Source organism: Lynx rufus, unplaced genomic scaffold (assembly GCF_022079265.1).
Source record: "Lynx rufus isolate CCGP_SWC_20201006 ecotype Redwood Valley unplaced genomic scaffold, mLynRuf1.p SCAF_5, whole genome shotgun sequence".
In the NCBI taxonomy this organism is placed as follows: Eukaryota; Metazoa; Chordata; class Mammalia; order Carnivora; family Felidae; genus Lynx; species Lynx rufus.
In genome coordinates this window covers 133,536,591-133,553,541 of record NW_025814867.1, presented here as the reverse complement: position 1 = coordinate 133,553,541, position 16,951 = coordinate 133,536,591, and the positions used below count along the sequence as shown (strand labels likewise).

Here is a 16,951-nt window from a genome sequence, read left to right as displayed (position 1 = left end):
AATTTGGGGGATATTGTTTCTAATAGAATCAGATCAAATTTAAAAAGAAGCATTTATAAATGGCTATTAGCATTGATTACAAGTAAAATGAAAAATATTCTATTCCTTACTTAAAATGTCAGCAGAAAGGTTTAGAAAAATCTTAAATTACTTTCTCTGAAAATGGAAAGAACATGAATCCTAAATTATTTCTTCATGCAATCTTTGAAATTTTATTCACACCAAATAAATATAATTTAATTGTTAAATTTAATTGTTAAATGCTTAATCAAACTGGATCAAACTTGTAGGAGAGTTTATAAGGAGAACCCAACAAACTTTTGCCATAGTAGTAATATCATTTATGTAACAATCAAACTATGTTAATTAAGGATTTGTATGGTTCTATTCTTTTTTACTTTTTTTTCCATTACTTAATTTTTAAAACCATTTTTAAGAAATACACCATTAGTGCAGCAATGATTTCCAAACCCCAAAGGACCTAAAATGTTACCCTAAACACTGCACTTCAAGATGAAATCATGAATTAATTAATCATATAAACAACCTAAGTATTTTGTTTTTCTTCTTGAAACTGGTTACTACAATGGTGATACATTGTCTTTGATAGTTTGTTTTTCCTAATTATGATCAAAGGGGGTCATAAAGATAATCATGTTTCCTATAAGCTTGAAGACCATTAAATGGTGGAGAAATGTTTAAGATGCAATTAAACTATATTTTGGGCTAGACCAGCCCATTGTTGGAATTATATTAAAACTACATTTAGCAGAGAATCAAATATGAAGAATATGAGCACCTGAGACAATCTGTATGAATTCAAATCTTCCCTCTACAGATTCAAAATATGTGATCTCTAGCTAATAACTAAATCTCTTTGACCCAAAATTTCTACATCCTTAGAGTTCAACATCTCTAAATTCAGAGGCCAAAGTCATTATTAAATGTAGTAATGACTGTAAAGGGCTTACCCCCATATTAAATTATCAAAAAAACTGGGCTTTAAAAAGATTAGCTATTGATACAAAAATATAAAATGCATAAGTTATATTTAGAAAAATACCCATTCCCTTAAAAATCAAAAGATAACCATGTCTACATTATAATAAACAGATATTATATTTTCTAATTAGTCTTCTATCTATAAATGACCAAATTTTTATTGCAAGTTGGCTTTTCTGAGTCAGAAGAAATACTCACTAGTTTCTCTCTTGTACCTTCAACTTTATACATAAAGAAAAGTAAAGGAATCCTGAAAGCAAAATTTCCTAAGGAGCTTCTCTTGTATCTCTCAGCTTTATAGCTTAAAAATAACACATGAAGGAAAATTCATTTTATTCTTCCCTAAAGACATCAAAAGTTCAATTAAAAAACTAGAAATCACTCTGAAGCCTACTTCATTTCTTCTTCCCATGTCTTCTTAAACTTTGACACTGGGGTCCTGAGGTCGCACTACCAGGCTCACTCACCCACCTCTAAACTGACCTAACCGAGGCAGAATCTGTATAAATGGCTGCCACCATTTGCAAGAGCACATAAGAACTGACAAGATTGCATATATAGAAAATCATAAAAATACACACATACAGACAATATGTTAGAACTAATAAAAGAAATCAACAAAGTTGCATATACAAAATTCATATAAAAAATCATGTGTGTTTCCATACACTAACAATGAATAGTCCAGAAAAGAAATTAAGGAACAAACCTATTTACAATAGCACCAAAAAGAATAAAGTACCTAGGAATAAACTTAACCAAGGAGGTTAAGACTTGTACACTGAAAACTACAAAACATAGTTGAAAGAATTTAAAGAAGACACAAATAATGGGAAGACATCTCATGTTCATGGATTGGAAGACTTAATATTGTTAAAATGTAATAATATATTAATGTCCATACTACTGAAAATGATCTATGGATTCAATACAATCTCTATCAAAATCCTAATGCCATATTCTTACACAAATAGAAAAGAAAGAATTCTAAAATCCATATTAACTCATAAAAGACCCTAAATAACCAAAGCAACCTTGAGAAAAAGAACAAAGCTGGAGGCCTCATACTTCCTGGTTTTAAAATACATTACAAAGCTACAGTAATCAAAACAGCATGGTACTAGCATAAAAACAGGTACATAGACCAATAGAACAGAATAGAGAGCCCAGAAATAAACCCACACCCTATGGTTAAATGATCTTTGTTAGGGGTTCCAGGACTACACAATGGGAATACAACACTCTCTTCAACAAACAGTGTTGGTAAAACTGGATATTCACATACAGAAAACTAAAATTGGACCCTTATCTTACACCATAGAAAATCAACATAAAATGGATTAAATACCTAAATGTATGACCAGAAATCATAAAATTCCTAGAAGAAAAGATAGGAAATACATCATGCATACACCAGCCACATACCACACATGAATCACACATATAGCACACAAATACACATAATATTCACACAAGACACATACCACACACACCACATATAAACAACACATATACAACAAACACCACAAATACAACACACATACCTATTGCATGTATCATACACAAACACCATTTGGAATACCACACATATCACACACATGAGACACACTCAGTACACACATAACATACAAACACCATATTCACCCCACACATAAACAACAAATATGCAATCAACACACATACCACAAATCCACCACACCCATATCAACCAAATACCACACAATCATATCTCACATACATAAAAAAAAAATAGAACTCTTCATAACATTAGTCATCACAGTGATTTCCTTTAGTTGCATAGACAACTAAAGCAAAAATAGACAAGTGGCATTATGTCACATTAAAATCATTCCACACAGCAAAGGAAGAAATCAATAGAGTAAAAAGGCAACCTATGGAATGGAAGGTAATGTTTGCAAGCCATATATCTGATAAAGTGATAATACCCAAAACATATTAGGAACTACTACAACTACATAGCAAAAAAACAAAACCAAACAAAACAAAAACCAAATATCTAATTTAAAAAATGGACAAAAATCTCAAATAGTTACCTCTCCAAAGAAGACATACAAAGAGTCAATAAGCATGTGAAAAGTTGTTCAATATAAACAATCATCAAGGATATGCAAATTAAAATCACAATGATTAAAAAAAAACAGAATGTTATAAATTTGGTGAGGAAGTGGAGGAAATAGAAACACGTGCACTGTTGATAGAATGTGAAATGGTGTGGTAACGATGGAAAACAATACAGAGAGGTTCTTCATAATTTTAAAACTAGAACTACTGTACGATCCAGCAATCCCATTTCTGGATATTTATCCAAAAGAGTCAAAATCAAAATCTCTAAGAGATATTTGCAATCCCATGTTCACTCCCACTGCAGCATTATTCACAACAGCCAAGGAGAGGAAACAACCTCAATGTCCATGACTGAGGAATGAATAAAAAAAATGTGGTACATACATACAAGGGAATATTTTTCAGTCATTAAAGGAAGGAAATCCTGTCATATGCAACAACATGGGTGAACTTTGAGGATATCATGTGAAGTGAAATAAGCTTTTTACAGAGGGCCAAATACTGCATGATTGTATTTATATGAAGCATCTAAACTATTCAAATTCATAGAGACAGAAAGTAGAATGCTGGTTTCCAGGGACAGAGGGAGGGTGAAATGGGGAGTTACTGTTCAATGGTATAGAGTTTCAGTAACACAAAGTGGAAAAAGTCCTAGAGATCTGCTGTACAACATTGTGCTTATAGATAACAGTTCTGTATCATAAGCTTAAAAATTCATTGAGCATCAATCTCATGTTATGTGATTTTTAAATCACAATTAGAAAATACATCCAAATTTTAGAATGCATAAAGAGTTTTGACAACTTGTTAAGAGTGTAGTAACCTATTTTTTGCTTAATTTAGTGTAAATCAAGGACTCTCCATTAAACTGAGCTTCGATGACTTTAATACATATTATACAGATGTATTAAATATTTATGAAGGTGTGGGTACAAACAAGATTTTAAGAGGTAAGTTAAAACAAATATACAATCCATTATCAAAATGAAAATATGTAGTAAACTCTTTGAAGTGATGTGTTTTGACTTTGATTTTAAACTGAATATGGACTTGAAATTTAAGTTACTGAAAGGAAAAGGCAAAACTGGTTTTCATTATAAAAATGAACAATTTAGTTCCCTATGTGATCAATCTTCTTAGTAGTAAAATGGTTACTACTTCACATTACCCTCTTCTAACTATTTTTTAAAATAAGGTGGAATTTTCCAAAGAAATATAATTGTGTCTTTGGCTACTATGCTTTGTTTGTTTCTCCCATTAAGCAAAATTCAGACAAACCTCGAAAACCATTGTTCTCATTTTCTCTAACATTGCATTGGTTATAAACTCACAGAATGTCTTCCTATTTTCAACATGCACTCTACTATTCATTCTTTTGCAAGACTATTATGAATACAGCAAGTAAAACAATGGCTACCCCAGGATGTAGGCTCATTAAATGATAGGTATAGGTGGTATTGTCCTTTCATAACCATTGTCATTATATACATGGACAGTAATAGAAGTCGAATAGACGGCGGGGAATTCACTAATATACATGTGCCCACTCTATTCTGTCTGGTCCAACCGTTACATGGGTAGAAAGACAAAAAAATACTCTTGTTTCTATTATTGTGACCAAGCTTTAGCCATTATTAGTGTGGCATGAGCAATACCTGACAGAGCCAAATTTTTAGTTTTATAACTGCTTAGTTTGTGTGTTTCTTAGAGGAACTTTTTCAATAAAGGGATGCATCTTTTCTTTTTATGAGTATATAGTGTTGTGCAGCTAATAATTAAAAACAAAAATATAGCTTTTTCAAACCATAAATATGTATAATTTGAGGTTTTCTAACACTTAGGAGAAGAGACATTTCAATTAACCAATTAATCATTACTAGTGCTCATTGTACTGAGTGGTATAATATAGATTGATGAATCAATTGATAGAATAATAAATTGTTGGATGGACAGAAGGATGGATGGATGGATGAACAGATCTATAAGTATATTATAGTCATTCATTTTTTTTTGTAGCTTCTCTGTGGGAAACCAATCCTGGCACAATTAGGGTCTTTTCCAACCAGGTTACTGCCACCTTCCTTATAGAATCTGATGAAAATGATTATATTGGATTTACTGTGACATATACTGCATTTAATAGCACAGAGCTTAATAGTAAGTATTGTTTATTATTTAGCCTTTGAATTTTAAGATGCTTTAATATTGTAATGGAATTTTAAAAGTAGCAGAATTTAAAGTTTTAGAACAATGTCATAATTTGTTTTATTACGCAGGTTCTTTAATGAGTATCTCATGTATAGCTCTCTCTCCTTGATACTTAGGAAAATTGAGAAATTAGAAAATAGTTCATGTTCTTCAAAAGAATCAAATAATCAATTCCAGAAAAATTACAAAGTTTCATATATGTATACACACACATATGCATAAAATTAATTCTGAGAATATTCCAGAATATTGACCAATATTCTGGGTAAGCCAATAGAGATCAGATGTAAAATTAAAGAATACTAAGAAAAAGAAGCTTGCTTTGCTAAAGGGCTACTGGGATATAGGAAGCATATTAATTTAAGACAGTTGGCAACAAAAAGCTATTTTTTTCAACTAAATGGAATGAAACAGAATGAAGATGAATTAAAAAAGACTATGTGCATGACACTTAATTATAGATATACAAGACTGTATAAGACTAGATTATTTTTGATGCAATCGGTTACAATTAGTCACACTGTGGACTAAATTTGAAGTATTTTCTTCCTCTTTTTTAATTCACAGATTATGAGAAAATTAACTGTGATTTTGAAGATGGCTTTTGTTTCTGGGTCCAGGATCTAAATGATGATAACGAATGGGAAAGGATACAGGGAAACACCTTTCCTCCTTTTACTGGACCAAATTTCGACCATACTTTTGGCAATTATTCAGGTATAATTCATATTTAATTCAAAATCAAAGGGAAGCTGGTGTTTTCTGCAGTTTAATGTGAACAGCATTAAATTAAAAATAGTCTTTTCAGATTTTCTTTTTTAAAAAAATCATGGACTAACAAATGTTTTGAAGTGAAAATGGTAATCAAATAGGCCAGCAAATGAGAATATTTCAAAAGATACATTATTTTACCCAGTATATGCCTGAAATATGGAAAAGTACACAGAGGCTATTCCACATAAGACTTAGGTTGTTGGGAGGAGCCAAGATGGCGAAACAGCATGGAAGTTTTTTGTGTGTCTCGAGTCCATGAAATACAGCCAGACCAACACTAAACCGTCCTACACACCTAGAAAACTGATTGGAGGATTAACACAACAATCTGCACAACCTGAACCACAGAATTCAGCAGGTACGTGGTGTGGAGAGGTGAACTTGGGGACAGAAGCCGGCGGCAGGCAGGGAGCGGCGCTTGCAGGTGAAGAGAGGATGGAGACTGGGTGGGGGGAGCATACGGGAAAAGCACCCCTCCCCAAAAGCAGCTGGAGAGAAAGTGGAAAATTGGAAACAGACACAGGGACTAAACTAAAAAGGGAGAAAGGAGAAAGGAGACGGTTTAAATTCCATTAAGACTGTAAACAAGGGGAGCGCAAAGGTTGCAACTCCACAGCTCCATACCTGTAGGTGCTCGGGTGAAAAGGGCGAATCCCCAGGAGCAGAACGGGGTCCAGGGGGTTCTCGGACCACACGGAGAAAAGCGGTTCCATTGCTGGAAGGACATTTGGTGGAGACTGTTGAAGCCACCTGGTCCCAGCAGATCCCAGAAAACGGCCACATTCGCTGGTGCTGGAACAAGGTCTTTAAGGGTGAAGCCTGGTGCCAGATGTGTGCTGTGATTTCCCATAATCCCTGAAATGCTGCTGCTACACTATTGCTTGAAGTTTTTCTGGGCGGGCTGGCACCTGGCTGCAGTCTCGAGGAACCGGCAGCAGGGTGCCGCAAGCGTTCCTGGGTGCAGCTGGCATTCAGCCATTGCTCGGTGAGACCCTCCCGCAGAGGGGCGGAACGGGTCAAACCCGCAGTCTTTCAGAAGTAAGGGGCCGGGGAAACAGCCACATCTGAGACAAAACTCGGCAGAGAGGTACGGCCTGGGGCTTGGTCACGGACAGTGAAGAAGCAGGGAGTGGATGAAACCTGAAGACAGAGGATGGGTGCGCGATTGCTGATCCGGGAGAACAGTTCCGACACTAGAGACTGGATACTTGGGTGACGCAAGTTTCACCTATCCCGCGCATGCCCATATGCATTTACCAGTGCGGCAACAATCCACCCCAGTAGGCTAGCAGCGCCATCTAGAGGAGAATGGAGCCATTACACTGAGCCCCACCCAACTGGACTAACCTCACTCTTCAAGAACACAAGTCTCACCTCCTACTTAGTTTAAGGACTATAAAGTGCTACATAGTCTGACTTCTAGGGGAAAATGAAGTAATTCCAGTCCTATTTCAATCTGTTAGCAGGTCCTTCTATTCAATTTTCTTTCTTTGTTTTTTTCTTCTTTTTTTCTCTTTTACACTACTTTTCTTTTTCTTGAATAAAGAGAAAAAACTCTTTTATTTTCAATTTTTATTAAAAATATTTTGCTTTAATTTTTTAAATATATTTTTTACTTTTGTGTAAATGTTTTCAAATTCTATCTTACTTCCATCATTTTATTTTAGTCTACTTCAGTGTATTCACCTTTTCAAAATTTCAAACTATTTCCTTTTTTTTACTTTTTCTTTTTTCTCTTTTTCATTTCTTTTCTTTTTCGTGAATGCAAACACAAAAACTTCATTTTTACTTTCGATTTCTATTAAAAATATTTTCTTTAATTTTTTTACTATTTTTTTTGCCTATGCAATTTTTTTCAAATTATATTTTACTTCCATCATTTTATTTTAGTCTGCTACAGTGTATTCACTTTTTCAAATTTTCAAACGATTTTTTTCTTTTTTTTCTTTTTCATTTCTTTTCTTTTTCTTGAATACAGAAAGAGAAAAAATCATTTTTTATTTTTAATTTTTATTAAAAATATTTTTCTTCAATTTTTTTCTACTATATTCTTTACTTTTGTGTAAATTTTTTCAAATTCTATTTGACTCCCATCGTCTCATTTTAGTCTACTTCCGTGTATTCATTTCTTCAAATTCTCAAACAATTTCCTTCCCCCACCTTTTCTTTCTCTAATCTGTCAAACCACTTTCAACACCCAGACCAAAACATACCTAGGATCTAGCATCATTTATTAGATGTGTGTGTATATGTGTGTTTTTAATTTTTTAATATTAATATTTTTTAATTTTAATTTTTTTAATTTTAATTTTTCTACATCATTAATTCCTTTTCTCCCTTCAAAATGACAAAATGAAGGAATTCACCCCAAAAGAAAGAGCACGCAGAAATGACAGCCAGGGATTTAACCAACACAGATACAAGCAAGATATCTGAACCAGAATTTAGAATCACAATAATAGGAATACTAGCTAGAGTCAAAAATAGATTAGAATCCCTTTCTGCAGAGATAAAAGAAGTAAAAAATAGAATGAAATAAAAATGCTATAACTGAGCTGCAATCACGGATGGATGCAGAGATGACAAGGATGGATGAGGCAGAACAGAGAATCAGCGATATAGAGGACAAACTTATAGACAATAATGAAGCAGAAAAAGCACAATGAAGCACAATTTAAGAATTAGAGAAATCAGTGACTCATTAAAAAGGAACAACATCGGAATCATAGGGGTCCCAAAAGAGGAAGAGAGAGAAATAGGGGTAGAAGGGGTAGGGGAGCAAATCATAGCAGAAAATTTTCCTAACCTGGGGAAAGACACAGACATCAAAATCCAGGAAGCACAGAGGACCCCCATTAGATCAACAAAAACCGACCATCAACGAGGCATATCATAGTCAAATTCACAAAATACTCAGGCAAGGAGAGAATCATGAAAACAGCAAGGGAAAAAAAGTCCCTAACCTACAAGGGAAGACAGATCAGGTTTGCAGCGGACCTATCCACAGAAACTTGGCAGGCCAGAAAAGAGTGGCAGGGTATATTCAATGTGCTGAATTAGAAAAATATGCAGCCAAGAACTCTTTATCCATCAAGACTGTCATTGAAAATAGAAGGAGAGATAAAAAGTTTCCCAGACAAACAAAAATTAAAGGAGTTTGTGACCACTTAACCAGCCCTGCAAGAAATTTTAAGGGGGACTCTCTGAGGGGAGAAAAGATGAAAGAAAGAAAGAAAGAAAGAAAGAAAGAAAGAAAGAAAGACTAGAAAGGACCAGAGAACACCACCAGAAACTCCAACCCTACAAACAACATAATGGCAATAAATTCATGTTTCAGTACTCACTCTAAACATCAATGGACTAAATGCTCCAATCAAAAGACACAGGGTAGCAGAATGGATAAGGGAACAAGATCCACCTATATGCTGTTTACAAGAGACCTACTTTAGACCTAAAGACACCTTCAGATTGAAAATAAAGGGATAGAGAACCATCCATCATGCTAATGGACAGCAAAAGTATGGAGTAGCCATACTCATATCAGACAATCTAGACTTTAAAATAAACACTGTAACAAGAGATGAAGAAGGGCATTATATTATAATTAAGGGGTCTATCCACCAAGAAGACCTAACAATTGTAAACATTTATGTGCCAAATGTGAAAGCACCCAAATATATAAATCAATTAATCACAAACATAAAGAAACTCATTGATAGTGATACCATAATAGTAGGGGACTTCAACACCCCACTCACAGCAATGGACAGATCATCTAATCAAAAAAATCAACAAGGAAACAATGGCTTTGAATGCCACACTGGACCAGATGGACTTAACAGATATATTCAGAATATTTCATCCTAAAGCAACAGAATATACATTCTTCTCCAGTGCACATGGAACGTTCTCCAGAATAGACCACATACTGGGACACAAATCAGCCTTAAGTAAGTACAAAAAGATTGAGATCATACCATTCATATGTTCAGACAACAACGCTATGAAACTCGAAATTAACCACAAGAAAAAATTTGGATAGGTAACAAAAACTTGGAGACTGAAGAACATCCTACTAAAGAATGAATGGGCTAACCAAACAGTTAAAGAGGAAATTAAAAAGTATATGGAAGTCAATGAAAATAGTAGCACCACAACCCAAAACCTCTGGGACACAGCAAGGCAGTCATAAGAGGAAAGTATATAGCAATCCGGGGCATCCTAAAGAAGGAAGAAAGATCTCAGATACACAACCAAACTTACATCTTAAGGAGCTAGAAAAAGAACAGCAAATAAAACCCCAAACCAGCAGAAGACAGGAAATAAAAAAGATCAGAGCAGAAATTAATGCTATCAAAACCAAAAAGACAGTAGAACAGATTAATGAAACCAGAAGATGGTTCTTTCAAAGAATTAACAAAATTGATAAACCACGAGTCAGTTTGATCAAAAAAAAAAAAAAAGGAAAGGACCCAAATAAATAAAACCAAGAATGAAAGAGGAGAAATCACAACCAACACAGCATAAATAAAACAATAATAAAAGAATATTATGAGAAATTATATGCCAATAAAATGGGTAATCTGGAAGAAATGGACAAATTCCTAGAAACATATACACTACCAAAACTGAAACAGGAAGAAATAGAAAATTTGAACAGACCCATAACCAGTAAGGAAATCGAATTACTAATCAAAAATCTCCCAAAAAACAAGAGTCCAGGGCCAGATGGTTTTCCAGGGAAATTCTACCAAAAATTTAAGGAACAGTTAACACCTATTCTCTTGAAGCTGTTCCAAAAAATAGAAATGGAAGGAAAACTTCCAAACTCTTTCTATGAAGCCAGCATTACCTTGATTCCAAAACCAGACAGAGACCCCACTAAAAAGGAGAACTATAAACCAATTTCCCTGATGAACATGGATGCAAAAATTCTCAACAAGTTATTAGCCAACTGGATCCAACATTTAAAAAATTATTCACCACGACCAAGTGGGATTTATACCTAGGATGCAGGGCTGGTTCAATATCTGTAAAACAATTAACGTGATTCATCACATCAATAAAAGAAAGGACAAGAACCACATAATCCTCTCAAAGATGCAGAGAAAGCATTTGACAAAATATAGCATCCTTTCTTGATAAAAACCCTCAAGAAAGTAGGGATAGAAGGAGCAAGCCTCGAGATCATAAAAGCCATATATGAACAACCCAATTCTAATATCATCTTCAATGGGAAAAAACTGAGAGCTTTCCCCCTAAGGTCAGGAACAAGACAGGGATGTCCACTCTCACCACTGTTATTCAACATAGTATTGGAAGTCTTAGCCCTTGCAATCAGACAACACAAAGAAATAAAAGGCATCCAAATCGGCCAGGAGGAGGTCAAACATTCACTCTATTCAGATGACACGATACTCTATATGGAAAACCCAAAAGATTCCACCAAAAAACTGCTAGAACTGATTCATGAATTCGGCAAAGTTGCAGGATATAAAATCAACGCACAGAAATAGGTTGCATTCCTGTGCACCAACAATGAAGCGACAGAAAGAGAAATCAAGAAATGATTCCATTTATAGTTGCACAAAAAATCATAAAATACCTAGGAATAAATCTAACCAAAGAGGTGAAAAATCAATACACTGAAAACTGTAGAAAGCTTATGAAAGAAATTGAAGAAGACACAAAAAGATGGAAAAAGATTCCATGCTCCTGGATAAGAAGAACAAATATTGTTAAAATGTCGATACTACCCAAAGCAATCTACATATTCAATGCATCCCTATCAAAATAACGCCAGCATTCTTCACAGAGCTAAAACAAATAATCCTAAAATTTGTATGGAACCAGAAAAGACCCAAATAGCCAAAGCGATCTTGAAAAAGAAAACCAAAGCAGGAGGCATCACAATCCCAGACTTCAAGCTATACTACAAAGCTGTAATCATCAAGACAGTATGATACTGGCACAAGAACAGGCAATCAGATCAGTGGAACAGAATAGAGAACCCAGAAATGGATCCACAAACGTCTGGCCAACTAATCTCTGACAAAGCAGGAAAGAATATCCAATGGAATAAAGACAGTCCCTTCAGCAAGTGGTGCTATGAAAACTGGACAGCGACATGCAGAAAAATGAACCTGGACCACTTTCTTACACCATACACAAAAGTAAACTCAAAATGGATGAAAGGCCTCAGTGTAAGACAGGAAGCCATCAAAATCCTCGAGGAGAAAGCAGGCAAAAACCTCTTTCATCTTGGCCGCAGCAACTTCTTTCTCAACACGTCTCTAGAGGCAAGGGAAACAAAAGCAAAAATGAACTATTGGGACCTCATCAAAATAAAAAGCTTCTGCACAGTGAAGGAAACCATCAGCAAAACTAAAAGGCAACTGACAGAATGGGAGAAGAATTGCAAATGACATATCAGATAAAGGGTTAGTATCCAAAATCTACAAAGAACTTATCCAACTCAACACCCAAAAATCCAGTGAAGAAATGGGCAAAAGACATGAATAGATGCTTCTCCAAAGAAGACATCCAGATGGCCAACCGACACATGAAAAAATGCTCAACATCACTCATCATCAGGGAAATACAAATCAAAACCACCATGAGATACTACCCTACACCTGTCAGAATGGCTAACTTTAACAACTCAGGCAACAACAGATGTTGGTGAGGATGCAGAGAAAGAGGATCTCTTTTGCATTGTTGGTGGGAATGCAAGCTGGTGTAGCCACTCTGGAAAACAGTATGGAGCTTCCTTAAAAAACTAAAAATAGAACTACCCTACGACCCAGCAATTGCACTACTAGACATTTATCCACAGGATACAGGTGTGCTGTTTCAAAGGGACACATGCACCCCCATGTTTATAGCAGCACTATCAACAATAGCCAAAGTATGGAAAGAGCCCAAATGTCCATTGATGGATGAATGGATAAAGAAAATGTGGTGTATATATATACAATGGAGTATTACTCGGCAATCAAAAAGAATGAAATCTTGCCATTTGCAACTATGTAGATGGAACTGGAGGGTATTATGCTACGTGAAATTAGTCAGGGAAAGACAAAAATCATGACTTAACTCATATGAGGACTTTAAGAGACAAAACAGATGAACATAAGGGAAGGAAAACAAAAATAATATAAAAACAGGGAGGGGGACAAAACAGAAGAGACTCATAAATATGGAGAACAAACTGAGGGTTACTGGAGGGTTTGTGGGAGGGGATGGGCTAAATGTGTAAGGGGCACTAAGGAATCTACTCCTGAAGTCATTGTTGCACTATATGCTAACTAATTTGGATGTAAATTTTAAAAAATAAAAAATAAAAGCAGTTAAAAAAAAAGACATAGGTTTTTGTCCTAGATTTACCACTAATTATTTACTAACTGGATGCATAGGAGACAATCAACTTTCCTGAACTTTGGTTTACTTTGCCTTTATTTCATTTTCTGATTGTTTATTGCTAGCATATAGAAATACAGTTGAGTTTTGTATATTGGTCTTGGACCCTGCAACTTTGCTGAATTTGTTTACTAACTCTGATAGTTTTTAAAGACTTTCCTACAATTTTCAGTATACAAGGTCATGCTATCTTAGAATGCAGATATAGAGATAGATCTCCTTCTTCTGAAGAACTGTCTTAGTCTGCTTAGTCTCTGTAAGCTTCTATGACAGAATACCAAGACCGCTTGGCTTAAACAATCATTGATTTCTGACAGTTTTGGGGATTGGAAGTCTGTGGTCAGGGTGGCGCCATGGACAGGTTCTGATGAGAACACTCTTCCTGGGCCACAGCCACCTGCCCTGACACTGTGTCCTCACACAACAGAGAGAGACAGAGAGTCAGGGAGAGACAGAGACAGAGCACTCTCTCTTATTTCTTCTCATAAGGTCACTAATCCCATCATGAGGGATTCACGTTCATGACCAAATTACCCACCTCCAAACACCGTCACAAGATGAGTAGGGTTTCAATATATAAATTGTGGAGACACAAACATCAGTCATAGAAAAAAGACTGTGGAAGAGCTGATTTTAAAGCATGGTCCTGAGAGAAATGGTTGTGATTAGTAAATACCTCTTCATGTGAATATCAGTTGGATTTCAGGTAGAAAGATAACATTGGAGATGATAATAGTTGATGGAGAAGTCCAGAAATCATGGGGAATTATCAGAAGATAAGGAAATCATACTGGGAAGACTGCTCATGAAAACCTTAGAAGCATGTATTTATAATACCAAATTAATCACTGAATGGAGAGTTCAAATCTAGAAGTAATGCATATTTTACAAAGTAAGGAAAATTACAGAAAGGGCAGAATAGCGATTTTGGAATTTAGCTAATTTTCTTAAACAAAATCCATCCAACAGTATGACTTGTCAATAGGTTATGGATGAGAATATAGTTCAACTCCAAAAACACATATTATAATCTGCCTCTAACCTGATAGGGCTCTAGGCATTGAACACACAGATCTCATATCACTACTTATCACCATAAAGCCTGTCTGGAACCTCCAAGTCAAAATCTTTCTTTCTGTTAAGCATCTTAAACACCTCTTTTGTTTTTCCTGTTATGTAGTATTATATTTTCTTACTTATTTTTTTCTTTTCACTACAGTATTCTCTTCAGAAATGAGGAACTTGTCTTTTTCATCTTTGAATTCCTAGTGCCTTCTCAGTGCCTGAATCTAATTAACATGTAAAAATATTTGGATATATGAATGAATGTCTTCAACTCTGACTCAATAAGTAATTTCTGAATGAGTTATTGACTGTGAGAAATTGCTTATAACATAAAAATAACCTGATGATATGTGCATTTAAATATATTATCAATGCCGGGATGCCTGTGTGGCTCAGTCAGCGAAGTATCCAACTTTGGTTCAGGTCATGATCTCATGGTTCCTGAGTTTGAGCCCCGCATCAGGAATCTGTGCTGACAGCTCAGAGCCTGGAGCCTGCTTCCCTCTCTCCTTCTCTCTCTGCCCATCCCCTGCTTGCACTGTCTCTCTCTCTCTCTCTCTCTCTCTCTCTCTCTGAGAATAAATAAACATTAAAAAAATTTCTTTTAAATATATTATCAGTGGCCACTTCTATTGCAGACATCAATATTCTCATTTTCATAACCTAAAAAGTAAATAGTTGATTTAATGTCTATTGGGAATGACATCTGGAAAGAGGACATTAAAGAGTTCATTTTCTCAGGGCAAAAATGTATCTGACTAGTCCTGTTCCTTTGGACAATGGCCTCCCTGGAATAACAAAATATGGCTCATCACACTACTTCAACTTGATCAAAATATTGCATAATAAAAAATGACTACTTTTGATCTATTTTTAATCTATTTCCATAGTCATCATTAAAAGCCCCAGTTGAATAATTCTTCCACTCCTTTACTCAAGAAATATTTTTTTGAGCCCCAGTGCCTATTCAAGGCACTCAGTATATATCTTTGAGTAAAACGAAACCAGATTTTCTGAGATTATGTAACATATATAGTAAGGGGAAAAAAATTTTAATTTAAAAACTTACAAAATAGAAACTAAGCAATCTGCATGACAAATAATTACAATTTGTGGGTATTGTAAATGTGAATGAGTGCTCTGAGAAAATGTAGAGTTTGGTAAGGACGGCGGGTAGGGCAGGTGTGCAGGAGTGCTGGTGTAGACTAAAAGAGGGTGATCAGTTGGATCTCATAGAAAAGTGACATTCAAAAGAAAACTTTATGGAATGGAAGGAATTGACTATGTAGATTATTCCAGACAAGGAAGAAGAAGAGCAAGAACTTTAAAGGGAGTATGCCTGACCTATTTGAAAAAAAGCTAGGAGGCCAGCATGGCTGATGTGGAATAAACAGGGCCAGTGGAGTGCAGATAATGATGGGTCTTCTATAGCTTTGGCTCTTTCCTTAGTGAAATGAAGAGTTATTGGAGGTTCTTGAGCATAGAAGTGATAGGATTCACACTGGCTCGTAGAATAGTGAATAGAAGGGCAAGAGTGTTGTCAGGGAGACCAGAGGAGAGTTATCACCCCACCCAGAGAAGAGGCCATAGGACTTTCAGATCAGTGGGACCAGATACAGTAAGAAGAGGTCAGGTTCTGAAAGGAAAGGCAACAGGATTCTGCTAACTTAGTTACCAATACAGAGCTCTGAACAAAAATGTGTTCTGTGTAGCTGGCCAATCCCATTAGACCAAAAATGTTTAGTATTGAAAATAATGACGTGCATAGTATAATACACAGTTACTCTTCTTTGAATAAGTGATTTCCCAGAGCCTGATCTCTATGGATAAATTAGTAATCTGCACAGCTAAAGACTAACCCCAAAGCGATAATCACCCCAGCCCTCTGAAGAAGCCTGGTCTAAAACAGTTAAATCATTTGACCAGTTTTTGTCTTTATTGTAAAAAAAAAAAAAAAAAAAATGTCTGTACCACACTTGGACAAGAGTAGTTAGAGGAAAGTACAGAAAGCATTTATATCTATTGACTATGACAGATACCTTTTATGTAGTTGAAGTCTTTGATGTTCAAATGATCATTTTTCTACTTTTATGTCATCATAATAAGAGATAAAATAATTCCACTGATATTTGAAGAATAGAAGTACATTACAGGTGAAAAATGGTTTCAGCTTGCCAACAGATTAAATAACTAAAGAAATAAGATGAAAATGACCACAGTGAAACAGGTTGAATGTCAGGTGAAGATTTTAAATAGTTGGGTCGGAAATGGAGTCTCAGGAGAAAGTCATGTAGCAGGAGTTATTTAAAATGAGACAAGTCAGAGCGGTTCAGAGCCCAGCAGAGGCAGTGGTGTAATGAGAATGGATGATAGGATTTAATAGGTTCTCTCCAACTCT

At 35.3% G+C, this 16,951-nt stretch overlaps 1 protein-coding gene across 1 annotated transcript in view; it reads left to right on the top strand.

Annotated features, from left to right (window-relative positions):
• The window catches only part of TMPRSS15 (transmembrane serine protease 15), a 121,384-nt gene that overhangs the window by 34,432 nt on the left and 70,001 nt on the right, over positions 1–16,951 (top strand). The window contains exons 9-11 of the mRNA XM_047100465.1: positions 3,931–4,037; positions 5,104–5,244; positions 5,863–6,012. Of these exons, the coding sequence (XP_046956421.1) occupies positions 3,931–4,037; positions 5,104–5,244; positions 5,863–6,012 (398 nt within the window). The remainder of the gene's footprint in view (positions 1–3,930; positions 4,038–5,103; positions 5,245–5,862; positions 6,013–16,951) is intronic.